The 16189-nt window shown below is 53.1% G+C and overlaps 6 protein-coding genes across 6 annotated transcripts; 4 read left to right on the top strand and 2 right to left on the bottom strand.

The window, feature by feature from the left end:
* Positions 1–327: 327 nt before the first annotated feature.
* On the bottom strand, positions 328–2899 carry J4E78_007166 (uncharacterized protein; the record flags this gene model as incomplete). The annotated part of the gene is made up of 2 exons (XM_049367774.1): positions 328–2672; positions 2800–2899. 2 exons carry the CDS (start codon positions 2897–2899, stop codon positions 328–330), a joined length of 2445 nt encoding a protein of 814 aa, XP_049220744.1.
* A 231-nt stretch (positions 2900–3130) lies between these two features.
* Positions 3131–4826, top strand: J4E78_007165 (uncharacterized protein; the record flags this gene model as incomplete). The annotated part of the gene is made up of 2 exons (XM_049367773.1): positions 3131–3282; positions 3332–4826. 2 exons carry the CDS (start codon positions 3131–3133, stop codon positions 4824–4826), a joined length of 1647 nt encoding a protein of 548 aa, XP_049220743.1.
* Positions 4827–5167: 341 nt separating this feature from the next.
* On the bottom strand, positions 5168–7048 carry J4E78_007164 (uncharacterized protein; the record flags this gene model as incomplete). Its single annotated transcript, XM_049367772.1, has 2 exons — positions 5168–6267; positions 6358–7048. The coding sequence occupies 2 exons, from the start codon at positions 7046–7048 to the stop codon at positions 5168–5170; spliced, it is 1791 nt and encodes a 596-aa protein (XP_049220742.1).
* A 644-nt stretch (positions 7049–7692) lies between these two features.
* Positions 7693–8511, top strand: J4E78_007163 (uncharacterized protein; the record flags this gene model as incomplete). Its single annotated transcript, XM_049367771.1, has 1 exon — positions 7693–8511. The coding sequence occupies one exon, from the start codon at positions 7693–7695 to the stop codon at positions 8509–8511; it is 819 nt and encodes a 272-aa protein (XP_049220741.1).
* Positions 8512–9612: 1101 nt separating this feature from the next.
* On the top strand, positions 9613–9972 carry J4E78_007162 (uncharacterized protein; the record flags this gene model as incomplete). Its single annotated transcript, XM_049367770.1, has 1 exon — positions 9613–9972. The coding sequence occupies one exon, from the start codon at positions 9613–9615 to the stop codon at positions 9970–9972; it is 360 nt and encodes a 119-aa protein (XP_049220740.1).
* A 4097-nt stretch (positions 9973–14069) lies between these two features.
* J4E78_007161 (uncharacterized protein) lies at positions 14070–16034 on the top strand (the record flags this gene model as incomplete). The annotated part of the gene is made up of 1 exon (XM_049367769.1): positions 14070–16034. One exon carries the CDS (start codon positions 14070–14072, stop codon positions 16032–16034), a length of 1965 nt encoding a protein of 654 aa, XP_049220739.1.
* Between the last annotated feature and the right edge of the window lie 155 nt (positions 16035–16189).

Below are 16189 nucleotides of genomic sequence, written 5' to 3'. Positions count from 1 at the left end.
GGAGCATTTGTCTTGGTCTCTTGGTGGGTGGGAGAGTTTTGGTGGGGTGGATTGTGGTGGGGTGGGTGAAAGACTTGAAGAGTTGGTTTGGACCCGAGGTGAAAGTCGTGAAGAGTTGGTTTGGAGTAGGAAGATAGTTCAGGGATGGGATGGGTTTTATACTCACAATGCTTGAAATAACTGCATTCTGCGGCTCTCCCTACCCATGGATAGTAATTTTTATAATACTATGGTGCTTGCAACACCTCTGGTTGCGTTGGTCCTCAACCACGGAACTCATAGCGCAGAGCCTTCTCACATCCACTCACAACGCGTCTTATTAACGACCTACTCATCTCTAAAGATCCACTTCCCACCTCTCCTGTGTGCATCCAACCAGCGCTCTTGTACTATCGCCTTCTCTTGTTCCTTTGCACGTTCCCTGTCTTCCTGCTGTTCCTGTGTCGTCGGAAAGTCCACTCGCCAGAACCCTGGCGGTGTTCGTCGTCGCTCGTAGGCTTCGCGATGCTTCCCGGACTCTTTCGCCATCTTCTTCGTCCGAGCTTGCAGAACAAGCTCTTGCCGCTCTTCGGATGACATCTGCGTGAGCTGCATGTTGCTGTATGCATCGCCCAGATAGTCCTCGAGCAAAGCCTCTTCTTCCGAGGGGCTGAGAGGTCCTTGTGCCTCCGCAAAAGCTCGAAAAGTGGAGCCACAACATTGCGGGTTAGTGCAGCCTGGAAGACACATGCGATCTCCTCGCTTGCGAACAGTCTCGGAAAATGCGTAGCTGAAGCCTTGGTTGTATTCAGGGTTTGGCTTGAAGTCCTTGACGCTGAGCTCGCCGACCGGCTTATCTCGGAGGCGAACCTGATCTTTCAATGGTGATGCACGACTTCTGCGAGCACTAGAGCGGGTCTCGGGAGCTCTCATGGTCCATATAGGGCCGTCAGGTGTCGGATCTTCACGAGGGCTCACGCGGGTCTTTGACTTTGCGCTGCGCGCACCCTTACTGACGGAACGTGTCTCGGTAGTACTTGAGGAACTTGCGGGAGGGGTTGGGTTTTGCTCGGTCTTGATCTTTACCGATCCTGACTTTGGGGTCTTCGGTGATGCCTTTCCTGGCGTTTGAGGCGTCTTCAATGCTTGCAATCTTTGGTTCATCTGGGCTCGAGCAAGGTGGGGCGGCAGCCTCGACTTACGTTTATTCGCAGGTAGTGCTTCGCCTGACTCTGCGAGGAAAGAATGTTTGTCTTGTTGATACTCTTGGAATTGTCGTGAACGTTTCATAGGAGGCTCTTCAGACGCACTGCTGACCACGTTGGGATCGAGGGATCTCAACACAGCGTCTCCTGCTTGCGTGGGTTCATTCGGCTCACTAAAGGCTCGCGATTCGATGCTCGCGACTGCTTGAGGCTCGAGCATCTGATCATACATATCATGCAGATCAGTATCATCCAGGTTCTCGTTCTTAACGGCCTGCGTAAGTGGCGCGCTGTTACGCCTCTGCTGATGAGGCGTTTCCACGGGATCTGTGTCATGAAATATACGTGTCCGGGGTTGACGAGGAGTCTTGATCCCATGGGGCGCAGGATCGTCCAGATCCATCGTCTCGTTGCGAGTCATGTTGAAGGCAGGGAGCGGAGGACTACTGTGAGGCTCTTCTTTCACGCGATGGGGCTTTATTGGCGTGCCATCTGAGGAGTGATCTGCGTATATCTCGAATCTGGACTTCGACGGCTGCCCTCGTTTTCGTTTTAGCGACCTCTCGGAAACGAATTCGGGGAAGTCGTCGTCATCTTCAGCTTCCGTAGCTTGTTCAAAAATGCTCCTCGGTTCGACCTGCTCATCCACTGTTGTTTGACTGGAGCTTGGAATCGCTGAATGATGGCCTTCTGCCTCTGAGATTATGCGCTGGACGTGTGAAGAGACACCGCCATTGTGTTCTTGATGCTGTTGTAGCTGAACGTTCCCTGACCTGGTGCTGGCCTTTGAAGTGACGGTCGTGGTGGGACTCCGGGCTTCCTCGCCGCTGACCGTGGTCGGAGACGCCAACCGACTCGTTATCCCAAGAACTGAACGCGGAAGCGGGGCCATAGGAGCAGGAGAGGAGCGGCCCGGATTAGCGATGGATCCGGGAGTTCGCACAGTGGCCAATGAAACTGGACTGGAAGGCATATGAGGCCGTTCCTCGGGAAGAAGGTGAGCCGTTGCCATATGTGACTTGTCGGCCTCGCTCTTCGACTTTTGTTTCACTGCTTGCCGATCTGCGTACTCTTGCCATGCGCGCACGCTCTCTTTCATGTCCCTGTTCTTTTGCATGACGTTTGTATTCTTCTTCTGGAGATACTTCACTTGTTGAGACATGTCCCGGTACTTCTTAGTCAAGTCGCTAAACCGGGCAGCAAGGTCGTGATACTCTTCTTCGGTAGCCTCGTTTGCAACCCCGTGATCTGGTAATGGTGCAGCGGCCTCCTGTAGAGCCGCGAGTCGTTGCTTCAACTGCTCATTCTCGGTAGTAAGGTGGCGATAATCCTCGGACGCACTTTGTGCATCAAATTCAGAGACATGCTGGTCGACTGGCCCCCTAGTTTCGAGCTGTTCTTTCAGGTGCTCGTTCTCCTTGGCAAGACGCGCTGATTTCAGAATCTCGTCATTCAGATGTTGGAACAGTATCTGTTGGTTCTCCTCCTCTGCAGCAGGTCAGTATGTAACTCAATGAATTAGACAAAACGCGTACTTTGATCTAGCTCCTTCTGATGTTTCTCTTCTTCTGATTCATTCTTAGCAAAGATCGACGCGTTCATTGACCATACGTACTCGTCTTCCATTCCTTCTCGAGGTCAGGCTTAATGACCTCATCGTATACGCGCGTCCAGAGCCCTTTGTTCTGCTCTACCCAGGCTGAAAACTCCGCCATATTGGAGCAGTCCGACAAGGCATGAAAACGACAGGTGTGACAAGAGATGACTCGATGTTCGCGTGTGTCCTGAATTGGTTGCAGCATTAGGCGGCAACTACGAAAGATACGCGCTAGTGGAGCGCGCAGTCACGCGTACGCACAGACACTCTGCGATAGCGATAAGACATGGTGCCATTCCGACATCCCGAGGCGCATTCGCCGCCGACACGACAGCCATAGCCCGGTATTATGAAGCGCGCATACGATGGCGATGATGACGGCGAGCATCCAGCCAAAGTACAGCGGCTTCTACATCACGACAAACTCTCTCGATTGAGCGAGGAGCTGCTTGTGCGGATACTGTCTTTCGTGCCCGTACCCTCGCTCTTAGTATGCCAAAGGTACGTAACGTCATCTTCGCTACATTGCGACATTCGCTGACTGTTACAGGGTGTCAAAGAAGTTCAGTCGCCTTTCGATCGATTCGGAATTATGGAAAGCCGCCTACTACCGCACATTCGTCCTTCCTCGAGCGTCGCGCATACCAGGCATCAGAGGCCCTGCCAACCCGAACCGGCTACACTACTCCTCGCGGCTATCGAAATGGCTAGAAGACGGCTACTTAGTCAAAGATGGAACACAAACGAACTGGAAGCAGCAATATCGGTTGCGGCATAACTGGACCCAGGGACAATGCGCCGTCAGTGAGATTGTGGTCGCTGAAAGGCCTCCAGACCCACCGCTACTTGTCATGATGTCTAACAGCATCATCTATGCCGCCGACTCCATGTCAGGCTTGCGAGCATGGAATTCCAAGAATGATAGGGAACTGCTGGCATCCACGGAACTATCTGGTGAAACAGATATGGCGCGATTACCGATATCCATGGCCATTGATGCCTCGAATACGGACGATGGCACGGAACGAGTTGTCATAGGCTTCGAAGACGGCTCGTTCTCCATTTACGAACTTAGGACGAATCCCAACAAGTTCACGAATGTGTTCACTCATCCGCCATCAACAAACGGAATGCTGTCGGCTCTCGCATACTCATCGCCGTATCTCCTCACGATGACCGAAGACCACCTCCTCTCGTTATACGCTTTCGAAGAGGTACCTGGCACATTCGGGCTGTTGGAGGCACCGAAGCTGCTATACTCCCTACGATCGAACACTGCATGGCCACCTGTCTCGTTATCGCTGCGCACAACAGCACATACCATGACCGCCGCGATCGCATACTCCCTGCCGACGTACTTGTCCGGCTGGACTGTTGGTGTGCAGGAGCTCATACTCTCACACAAAGGCGACCTGATCGAGTCACGGTTGGCTACTGCGGCGGATGAACACTCATTCACGCTCTCTACGTACCGCGCGGCCTCTTCGTCAGCACGCTCGTCGTCACCTTTACCAGATCGCGCCGATGAAGCCCTAGCACCGAGCGGGCCGAGCAGATCGAAACCTACCTCCATGTCGTACTCCCATCCGTATCTTCTCGTCGCGCATCCCGATAACACACTATCGCTATACCTCGTCCGATCGACATCACAAGCACTATCGATCAGCTCCGGCAACCGCCTCTGGGGCCACACGTCTTCAATATCTGGCGCCCATGTTGGCATGCGCGGCAAGGCTGTGTCCGTGAGCAGACGAGGGGACGAGCTACGGGTATGGGATCTAGAGGGCGGCATGAACTCCTCCGCGAACCGCAAGCGCTCAAGAAACGGACAACTCAGCGTTCGCGTACAGCCATCCAAAGCCAGTGAAGAGTACATCCAGGACGACGATTCAGGGCAGCAAGTGGGCTTGCGGTTTGCGCTAGACCAGGGCTTTGACGACTCTTCCGTCAGTCGTGGTTGGGTCGGCTTCGACGAACAGAACGTCATAGTGCTGAGAGAGAAGAGCGAGGGCAGTCAGGCGTTGGTTGTCTACGATTTTACATGACCTGTCAAAGGCTCTGAGGCGTCGGCATTTGTTAACAAATATACCCCCATAGAACGTTTCCCGCGGCTGCAAACATTAGCTCGACCCTCTCGAGATCACGGTGACTGCGCTGCCACACGCGCAGTGACTTCTCTCTTCTTCTCATATTAGTCTGCCTCTCAAAATGTAGAGGACATCTCTTTGATCGCACCTTCTCACGATCGCACAATCCCAGTAGCTGGCTTTGAAGAGGTAACATGAGCATAATGATACTAGCTACGAAACTACATCGGTCGAACAAAAAGAATGAAACCACCGACGAGACTCAAAGTCAGGGTCTGGTCGTGATGGCAAGATTCACATCAATACCGACCAAGCGAATGCGGAACAGGTGTATCAGCTCCAGCCCTCGGCAGCTCAGGAGATTGGAATGGAACATCTGGAAGGACCCCTATGCCCCCGCCATCCCACAATCCCGCTTGCATCATCTCAATGCCAAGAGCTTTCGCGCTGGTTCCATGATGAAAAGTGTTCTGCTCAGCGTCGGACATCGGGAGTGGTTGTCGATGATAACCTCGCGCACGAGGATCAGTACGCTCCTCCTCCTTGCGCATCCGCTCCGCCCTCTCCCAACTGCATCTCCCCAAGAACTGATCATGATCCTCCAGTCTCCACATCTTCCTTTGTACCTCCTCCGTAACCCTTGCCTTCAAAGTCTCGTACTCGTCTTGCTCCAGCATCCACCGTATCTCCTCAGCGAGAGGATGCGACTTATCCTGCACTTCTGTTAATACAAACCAGACTATCACATCCCCGAAAACGGTGTCGCGAAGACTACCGTAATACCCATCCCAGATCAGCTCGACATGCTCGTCGGTCATATACCAAGCTTCGTTGCCTATCCACTCATCGATCATCACATCTTCGAGCCGGTCGGCATCTGCGTGCAGCCCGAACACACGGCATGCGCGGATGGTCTCGATACCGTCGGCCAGACTGGGTGGTACGCGCAGCTCACCCGTGGGCCGTACGCTGGCTGCTTTGCACGCGCGACGCATGTATCGCATTACTCTTGCGACTCCAGATTTCTCGGCTTCTTCCACGGGTATCTTCAACAGGTCTGGGCGCCCGTCCCGGTCTGCTATGAAGCGATCGAGGACCGAGGCGCCGCAGAAATGCCATAGCATGCGAAGCGGAACGTTGCGGACGTATACTTTCTTGGTATCGGCATTCACGATGTCGACTGTGAACCCGGACTTCAATGCGATTAGCGTTCTGTTGTCTGTACGCTGCATCGTGTCAAAGAGTCTTCCGGTGTGACCTTCGAGCGGCGCCAGCCTCTTCCAGTTCTTTCTGAGCTTTCGTCGGATTACTGGAGAAGCTTTCTGAGTTTCTGGGAGAGTGGTCTCGTCCATGTTCGCAGCGCTCATCTCGGTGGATACCGTCTTGATCTCGTCGTATTCTGGACTATCATGTAGTCATGCCGCATGAGCGCTTCCAGAAGCATCGGATCGATCTGTTGGCTGCTGCGATGTCGTTTCAGCATCGTCACGTTCCGCAGTGTTGTCGAGCGTGTCTTCTGTGCTGGAAGGAACGTTGGTGGCCACGTGCATGTCTAATGCCAGGTTACAAACGGTTGCGACTTCTTGTAACATCTGTTCGAGCGCTCTATTGAGCGCCGAAATAGTATGCTGTTCTTCGGTATGATCCTTTTGATCCATGTCGATGGGCGATGAAGCGAGCGGTGGATTAGCTTCGACTGTTCGCCGATGGTGTCTCGGGTCGGGCAAGTCGCCTGCGGGCGAACGATCGACCGTCTCTTTGTCTCCGTCGCAAGGCTCTTCGCCACTGCCACCGCGCAATTTTATCTCGGGCTCTTTTTGAATACCCTGTTCTTCTTCTGGTTTCGGCACGACATTGCGCTCGTTATGCTGCTCTACTGATGGATGCGCAACCTCGCCCAGCGAGCGCCGGCTCGTATGCAGAGCATTATCGCACTCGTGGTCCTTGGCCGTATCCGGAACATGGCAGCTTTTCTCGACAGTACTTTGGATAGTCCTGTCTGAGAGCCCGAAGTAATTGGTCGCGTCGACTTCAACGGCCGCAACGGAACAAAGTGGCAGGAAACCATGCGGTTCATACGGCGCAGGGTTAGGAGAAAGGATAGGATTGTGCTTCTGCTTTGGCACTGAGAAGTAATCGCTGACTGCTGTACGCTTTCCATTACCCCTGTTCTCATGCATGTCCTCGGGTGTCGAGGTATGCATCGCTATAAACCCATGCGAAGTCTTTGGTGTGTAAGCTTGCCATTCCGAGGGATCAACGGCGGTGGTCTCGCGTTGGAACACGGGGCGAGGGATCTGTAATCGAGGATTATGAAGACATGCTTTCTTGGGCGTATCTGGATTTTCTGAGGAGTCTGACATGATTGTGTGGTAAGATGTAATTGTAGCGGTTGAGACATTTGGCAGAAAGGGATTCCGAGGCTTATTTATCGACCACTACCTAGGTATGAATGGGCGGGTGAGTATGGTGTACATGTCACTGTCTGCCAGCAATTCAGCAATGGTATGTATGTCGGCTCGGGAATAGGTATTTTGACGCATCTGTCACGGCAATCGGATAGCTGGGATTGGGTGTGTACACTCCCGGTGTGTCCCTAGCTATGAGACATTCACCGCTCATCGCTCACATCCTGACTTCATTCAAGGCCACCGCTTTCTTCATGTGCGCTCTTCACTCTTAGAAGTTCGAGATTAACTTCCATCGAGTCTCATTCACTACACTTACGACTGCACAGTATAGCCCTACAACGCCATAGCGCGGCTTCCTCGAGCTTTTTCCAGACGCATGAGCCGCGTTTCATCGGCGCTCAGCCATCTCAACCATGGATGAAGCGGACCAGTCACCGCCAAAGGAGCAGCCAGTCATAGACCTCGAGGCACAGTCAAGAATGGGCGCGCTTTCCATACAATCACCATCCATGGATCGCACACAACACTTGATCGACTTGATGACGGACAAAGACGCTATCACGCCGTATTCCGATGCCGTCACCGCATCACCACTTCATGCCGTGGAGGCTAAAGACAACGATCGCACACCATCATACGACATGGAAAATCTTGAGACTAGTGGAGATGCGGGCGCAGATATTGATGAAGGTATATGGCACGAACGCGCACCCTGGGTTGCACTGCCGTCATCCAGTCCGAGTTCCCTCGCAGACCTTGCCGACCCATCTGAGTTCCATCTGGACTCAGCGCCGATGCGGGAAGCAGCGAACAGCTCTTCCTCGCCAACGTATGCGGAATCACCCCCGGTACCTCAGCGCCGTCTCTCTGTCCTCTTGAACAAGGCTATATCCTACTTCGGCAGCTGCATCGGCAACTACTTCACATCTGCGCCCGGCGTGATCGAGTACTCCGGCGCAGACATCCTCCTAAACACTCAAATCGGTATTGAGGCGGAAGAAATCACATTCCCGGATAAAGTTGCAGTGATCAAGATCGTAGCTATCGTCACCGATAGCTCTGGCGCAGACAGAGCGAAAGATGAGAAATACGAGGCAGTAGAAAGGCGTGTTGAGTTACGGGCAAAGCCTAAGCGAGTGAAGGAGATCTTGAGAGGGGAAAGGTATTATGTTGCGGAAGATTACTATAGGAAGGAAATTCGGCTCGCGTTTAAAGCTTTGGGGAAATTGTGAGTGGCTCAAGTGGTGTGGGTGGGTTGGTAGTGAACCACGTGGTAACCGAAGAATAAGAGTCAGGAATTTCATAAATATGGTCTTTTCTGCCTGCTGCATCCTCAGACACCAAAATCCTTCCCACAACGACAAAGACTTCACCAGATCCAAACTGAATACGTTCAGCACCTCCAAGAGCATACAAAGACTTCACCAAGTCTAAACCGAATACGTTCAGCGCTTCCAAGAGCATACAAAGGCCGCGCACAGCATCGCGTACACTACTACAAACCTCTGTAGCAGCCAGACATATCTGAACACCACACCACACACGCCGCGCAAACCCCCTGTACTCCTCAAACCCCAAGATGCAGTCAGAAACCAGCTCCGAAACAACCTCCAATAGCCAGCAAACCACCTCAACCCAACCCCTCGAACAAGCAAACAGCTTCCGCACGCTCGTCGCATACAAAACAAAAGCCATTCGACCCCGAATCGAAAAATGGCTATCGAATGTCTCTGACCAGACATGCCTCCCTCTAGGCGAATTCCCACACCAAAGACCCAAGCCACTTTTCAACAAGATTCGGTCAATCCAGCAATTTGGGCCTGTTAATGGGAGGTACCTTCTTGAGTTTAAGGAGGAAGGGGGGTATTATATTGAGACGGAATCGGTTGGGATGCCGAGGATGCAGTCGCACCCAGATAAGTCGGCGGTTAGTGAGGTGTGGGAGGAGAGTCGGGGGGATGCGGGCGGGGATTGGTAGCGCGCTGGAGGTGCGACCCTCGAGCCTACGTTAACCTCAAGTTATCTACTTTCTAGGTTCTTATCTTGATGTAGTCTGCAGACCTGTTTAGCTTTTTTTGTGTATAAGGTGGTAATAGTCGCGTAGGTTTGCGGATGCACTTAGACCATGTCCTCATTTCTTTCTCTCGTTCGTCTTCCGTTCGTCGCAGCGCGCGGTTTGCCAGGGTGCCGTTTGACGCCGTCAGAGGACCAACGGAAGCGCATCGTCGATATTTCTACTTCAATATACGCAATCGGAAGATGCTAATGAGCCACGGCTTTTTCTTCGACTCTCTGAGTGAGTTCTCAAATTCCACGCATATACCGTTCACGCCATGATCCGAAGCACCATGACTACCCACGGCTACGTCGCGGACTATTATGTCGACGACCTCGACAATTTCAATATCGAAGAGCAGTATCGCCTGCTGGACGACTTGCCAGATGGTCGCTTCGTCGCGCCGCAAGTTAAGCGACGCATGTTCTACAATGGCGAAACCGCATCGCAAGCTTTGGAACACGTGCGCCGGTTCGTACCTTCGCCGTTCAGCCCCAATTCGCTGTCGCCAAGCTTGTACGATGCACCGAGCTTGATCGACGAGGAGCGGTGGCACGAAGCTCGAGTGAAGCTGAGGCGTGAAGGTGTGTTGTACAGGACCGGAGGGAGGAAAGTTGAGAACCTGACGAAGATCTAGGAGCCATTCTGCCTTGCGATTATATATCCGTTGATGGACGCAGGATGGTGGAGTCGTTTGATAGCAACGAGACGATCCGGCCAGCTGGTGTCGTCGCACGGCGTTGGGATCCGGCTGAGTCGATAGCGGAGGATTCGCCTCTATTGATAGCGGACCAGAGTCGGATTACTGATCAGAGCGATGGTGTTATATTGTGGCAGTTGCTCATTGATTTTGGGAAGGCTCTGCGGAAGATCTTGGCTAAGTTATTGACGTCCCAATGCGCGTGTTGAAAGATTGTTGGTGATCCTGTAAGCTTCTCTCTTGATCCATTGGATTGGTCGGAACTCTAGTGTCGTCAGGCCACCATTGTCTTGGCTAGTGCGAGGCTGTACACCCATTGCTCCATCGTATCGCGGCGTGGTCCTCCGATGCAAGCGATGCGGTGGCGTACTACCCGTGAACGCATGTAGTGCCCTGCATGGGCGGCTCACCGACGTGCCAGCCTCGGCTGATACAAGCCCCGGCCCCAGTCTTATATAAAAGTGCCGGTTCTTCTTTGGCGACAAACGTGCAGGTACACAGGTATAGAGGCATCGTATGTGATGTGTGTTGCGTGGCATCGTCGCTGCTTCCTGCGCTGAACCAGACCCCGCTTTCTCTTGGCGTTCTGGGGCACCACACCACGCCAATATCCATGGCTTCCAGCATAACCCCGACCAGCAAAGGTGACATCGCGAGCCCTCAGCTTGATATCGCTTTACCCGCTGTCACAAATCGCCAGTCTGGAAACAATGCTTGGCCAAAGACCGTTCGCGCCACAACGCGAGCGGCGCGTCGCCGTGGAAAGCTCGATGGACCTTTTCAGCTTCGCTTCCTTACCGCGACAGACCCTACTCAATTCAAGGATGGGGAGACAAGACGAAGCGTCCGTTCGCAGGCGATGAGGTATCATAGGAACAAGATGAACAACAGCCACGCAGCACCTCGGGAACAGCACAAAATAGTACCACCTCTTTACACTGAACCAATAGTCGGCGAGCAGGTCGAGCTCACGACGACTCAAGCTCAATCACTTTCCCCAGAAAGAACACTGAGAGCGCTTGTTCCTTATGAATATGATCAGCAAACTCATGTACCGACTACGAGGTCCCCAAAGGAAGCGAGCGGTGCTGAGGCTCGTGATGCTGCGTTTGAACGCTGTCGGCCAACTCGCTCAGGCCGAAGGCAGAGTAGAAGCTTCCAAAAGGTTGTTGGATACGAGTACACTGAGAGCCACGAAGAACGCAAGATTCGGTTATTCACGACCACTTTCTCTCAAATCGGAGACGGGTTTGACCCTTTCAAGGTGTTGCCCCAATTCGAGAATCCTAGTTTGAACAGCGGTTTCATCTTGCGTGCATGTAGGTGTACAAAACTTTCCAGAAATTTCACGTCATATGCTCTGGTTCAATGGCTGACACTTACAGTCATGCGGGCGTTCGGGACAGAAGCATTTGTCAAGGCATGGGCACCCGAAATGAATGTTCATCCCCATGTAATGCTCAGTGGTATCGGGTCCGTGACATGTACTTGGCTCGATATGCTCGCAAAGATTCCAGGCGAAAGTACAAGGACTAGGCTTGTCAGGGATGAAACCCTGATCATGATCAGGCTTCGGCTTCAGTCGTTCACCCAGGAGCACGCCGTGTCAACCCTCCTGGTGATGCTTCACTTGCTGGGAGGCGACATGTGGAGTTGTGATGAGCCCACGATCCGGTGTCACGAACGAGGCATCGAACAAATGTTACTCCTGTGCGGCGACCTGGAAAAGACCGGTAGGGCGATGATCGCGCAATTTACTACTGCGTAAGCTCCATGACCTCCTGATGAAGAGTGCAGACTAATCATGCTTTCAGGTGTTGTTTCCACTGCGACCTAATTTACGAAGCCCAACCCCTGCCGACCTTTGCGTTGTGTGAGCCTGCAAAGTATGAATCGGTCAACGATAACGCAGATGTCGCAATACCAGAATCCCCATTATTCTGCCCAGGGCCTGAGTTCCGAAATCTTCTCAACGAAGAGCGTTGCTCATCTACCACATATGGCCTACTTCGAGATATGCGCGACTTGACCGACCTATTCCTGGCGCAAAACATAGCACTTGAGCCCGCTGGCGATGCTAAAGACGTTCATCTAGCCTATCCACCCTCCAACGAAGTCGATTATAAGACAAGAGTGGCTGGAATTTGCGATCGATTAGCAAATCTACCTTCGGCTTACACTTCAGATCACCCAAACTCCTGCGATTGGGTCTATGAGGCGTGTCGTCTCGCTGCCACGATCTATACGACTTCTGTCGTACGCTGCTTGCCTTTCTCTGTTGCTGCAACATCAAGTCGCTACCCGTTTTGTGTTCAAACCGGAGCTGAGCCACATAGCAGCCAGATCTCACTTACAACCCACATCTGCGAAGAGTTGATGCAGACTCTAGAACGTACCGACCTCGCAAACGTGTGGAATGGTATGGTTGGAGTGCTATATTGGATATGTACCGTTGGCGCTGCTGCAGCTCGTTCGCCCCGCTTGTCCGGCCTGTCACAGCGACTCCCGTATAGCACGACGTGCAAGTTCCGGGTTCGACAGTGTCTGACTATGTTTTCCGTCCGCGCACATGTCATCTTGATCTTCAACCATCCCATACCCATCCTGCTATCTCAGAAGAAACTCCTCAGGGTACAAGAGCTTATTGGAACATATCGCCAAGGTCGCAACACCAAGCAGTCACCTGGAACCTCTCTGGATTCCACAGGCCTCTAATGCGACGACATCTGCACCTAAAGAGTGTGGAATTCAAGCCGAGCGGTGCATCCATCTCTTGTGATAAACATTCATAGCAAAGCGATCTAAGCTAGAGTCAGAAGCGGGCTGCTGACGAAGATGGTTGCGCTCCCGTAAACACCGAAAGCCGTATGAATCAGAGTAGAAGCGCACTTGTCCACGCCGCCAACCCCGGTTAGTTCTCTCACCGTTCAGTCAGTCACTGCATATCCGAGTTTGAGCGAATCGTCCAGGAAGTTCTTGTTGCGTGATGTGCGGTTGGCCGAATCCTCTGGCTTTCCTCCTCCGCGCGCATCACGAGAGGCCGAGCTGAAGTTCCCGGGCGCCTCGGGTCGCGACCATCCGCAAGATCCGGTCGCGATGTGTTCTGCAGTTCGAGAACAGACGATCGCAGTTGCGGACAAAAAATCTGTTCCTTGCACTGAATTTTATTGGTGGTATTCGGAGATCTTCGCTGCCTACCGATGTGGGCCGGCGGAGCATTTCGCACCCTGGATCTGAGGGGTTGCAACTCACCTGCTAAGCTTCGCGGCTCCCATCTTATCCCGACCTCTTATGACGTCGCAACTATGCCAGTCTCCTTTTCTATCAGGCACGGTTGTTTACATCGCATTGAAACCTGGGAAACGGTAATTCGCTTTGGCGATTTCGGCGCTTCTCCAACCCAAACCTCGCGGGGATGCCATCATAGAGGGCCCGTGCGTCGAGCCTCTTTTCGTCCCTTCCTTGTCCGACGCTCCGCTGGCCACGATGATCCTGTAGGGCAGAAACAGTTGCAACCGTGAAGCCAAACTCTGATTTGACGTGTGGGGTCGCGTGGATATCAGGATCTGCATCGTTGGAAATCATGTTCTGATCTCACAGGTCTGGCTGCCAGACTGTTTGAGACAGTAGCCAAAAGCGCACGTTGTTTTGGATATGCAAACATCCAGACGTGGCTATTACAGGCATTCCTGAAGCTTACAGTACCCGCGATACACGTGCTCGCTCTTGGACTTGACGGTAAGCGTGCTGTCTCTGCAGAAAGAGGACCGCTTCGATGACTATCTGACAAATGAAGCGAACCACGGGACAGCACGATGCGCTGACGAATGATGGATGACTCCTGGCCGCCTCGCACCGTCTTCACGAAGGAAGCGGCTGCCAGCATGTCCGAGACAGCGACCCAGGGATTAGTGGCAGCTTCCCTGCATTCCGATTGGGCGACAAGGTTACCTCCTGTCAGACCTGCCAGGGTCTAACGGCCTACTAACAACAAGCGACATTTTGTATAAGAGACAACACCCGCCAAATCTAGAATGCACACGAAAGAAATAGTCGCAGCGAGCGTCGTACTTGGACTCTGCTTTGTCGCTGCCATGGCACTCGTTACACGCTTCCTCCTGCACAAGCAGCCCAAGACTACAACAACAGACGAAATGTTCACTACGGACGGCAAGACTGAGCGGCAGGTTCAACTCACGCACATTTCCAGCTCGTGGAAGAGATTTTTGACCCCAAAGCAAAGTCTTAGCAAAGGACATTGGGTGCCAACATTGTCGGGCATCATCAAGGCTGGCGATGAGGGCTTGTTTTCCTCCGCATTGTTTACCAACCTCCAAGGACATCCCGGACAAGTACCACTCGAAACCTTGTACGATGCGTTCGCGAACGAATTGCGAAACAGACCAATCTCAGAGCGATCGTCATACCCCGGAGACATGACGAAGTTCCTTGCTCGAGCAAAGAAGCCTGCGAGCGGCGTGGGGCGGTCAAAGTCGATGTCCAACGTTCGGCGAGCGGACCCTAGCCCAAAGACTGCGAGGAAGAGCTTAGATTTATCGGTGGTTGAGATGGGTTTGGCTAGGGGCTTATCCGTGAAGAAGCCGGCGTCTGCCTTGGTATCGATGCACAATGGACTGCGAGACGACGACCCGAAGGCTATACAGCGGGCTTGGGTGAAAGATGGTCAAACTGCAAAGTATGAGGATGGAAGGTTGAGCGTCAAGGTCTCAGCTGCCGAACTTGCGGCACTCTCAGTAATACTGGGAAGCCAGTTGATCAACGGCGCTGACCAACAAGACGCGTCATCCGAGAATGGTGTCTTCGGCATCTCGATGGCTCTTTCGCCAACGGCGGACGCCAAACACCAGGTCACGCTCACACAACAAAAGCGCAGTAGATCGCAACGGCACGCCCAAGGCTCAGGCACTTCACCACTCTTCGCAAAGCACCTTGCAGCTGGCTCTCTCCCATACTCGCAAGATAAGATCGGCGTTCACAGCATTCTCATCACAGATGAATCTTTTGAGGCATTGCAAGCAGGAGCGTCTCTATACACACACCCATATGTCGCAAGAACGCCACAATCCAAGTTCCTCGCCTCGCTACCCAGTTCCCGCGAAGCACGATTCCACATCCTCGCCACATCAACCGAAGTCCATACCTCAAACACTTTACTAGACGCCATATCATCACTGCCGTTCTCCGGCGGCCTTGCACCCCTAGCCTCTTCGCCCCTGATCAAGACCGTTCAGTTCATCACCTCCGCTGGCCTCCCACACGCCCGCCTACTTCAGCGCCTCGAGCAACTCGTCGACAAAGTTCACCGCCACACACCCCACCTCAACATCTTTGGTCCTCTCTACGAGCCCCAAAACGCCGGTCTCCTCTTCCGCGAGCGCGAACGTCTCGGTAGACTCGCCAGCGACCCGACAACACCCGACACTCTCGCCGATAAGACAGCCCGCATGTCGCGCTACACCACGCTCCTCGAACGCCTCATGGCTCTCGTACCAGACCTGAAAGCGCAAGACGCACTCGCTGCCGTCCAGGAAGCAACGAAACAGGAAATGCGACGGGCATACCAACAAGCCGTCGCGGCGCACACTTCCTCCACTCCGGCCAGCAAGAGCGCAGAGACGATTTGTTCGCCGGTATCAGCATCACCATCTGAACCACAACAGCAACAGCGCAAGCGCCAATCCACATCATCACGTCGCAGTACTCGTTATTCGAACCGCTCCAGCACCTTTTCATCTGATATCACAGAGGCGATCCCAGCGCTTACAACATCGATGGATGAGAAAGAGAGGAGTCTAGCCAAGCAGATAGAACACGTTCTCAAATCCGACCTGCCGCTAGAGGTCAGTACGATTGCATTTGTTGCGCGAATGGTGGTCGTGGCTTGGACAGTCAGTGTAGGTACTGTGGCTTGGGGTGAGGGTGAGTCGGGGTTCCGAGTACCTGATCTGGAGGCTTTGAAGAAGTTGGTTTTGGTCTAGACATGTGCCTCACATCGCTACGAGTGGGCGGGTTGTACGGATACGGAGAGCTTAGAGGCGTTCTTTTCTTTTCTTGTCTTGTTTTAGACGACGGGTTTGGGCATATGGCATGTTTAACGAGATACCATTCACACTTTTATGATTTAGGCTAGTAG

The sequence above is a fragment of the Alternaria triticimaculans genome, assembly GCF_023758025.1.
Source record: "Alternaria triticimaculans strain BMP 0046 chromosome Unknown scaffold_10, whole genome shotgun sequence".
NCBI lineage: Eukaryota > Fungi > Ascomycota > Dothideomycetes > Pleosporales > Pleosporaceae > Alternaria > Alternaria triticimaculans.
Note: the sequence above shows the minus strand (reverse complement) of the source record. Positions and strands in the feature narration are given on the sequence as shown.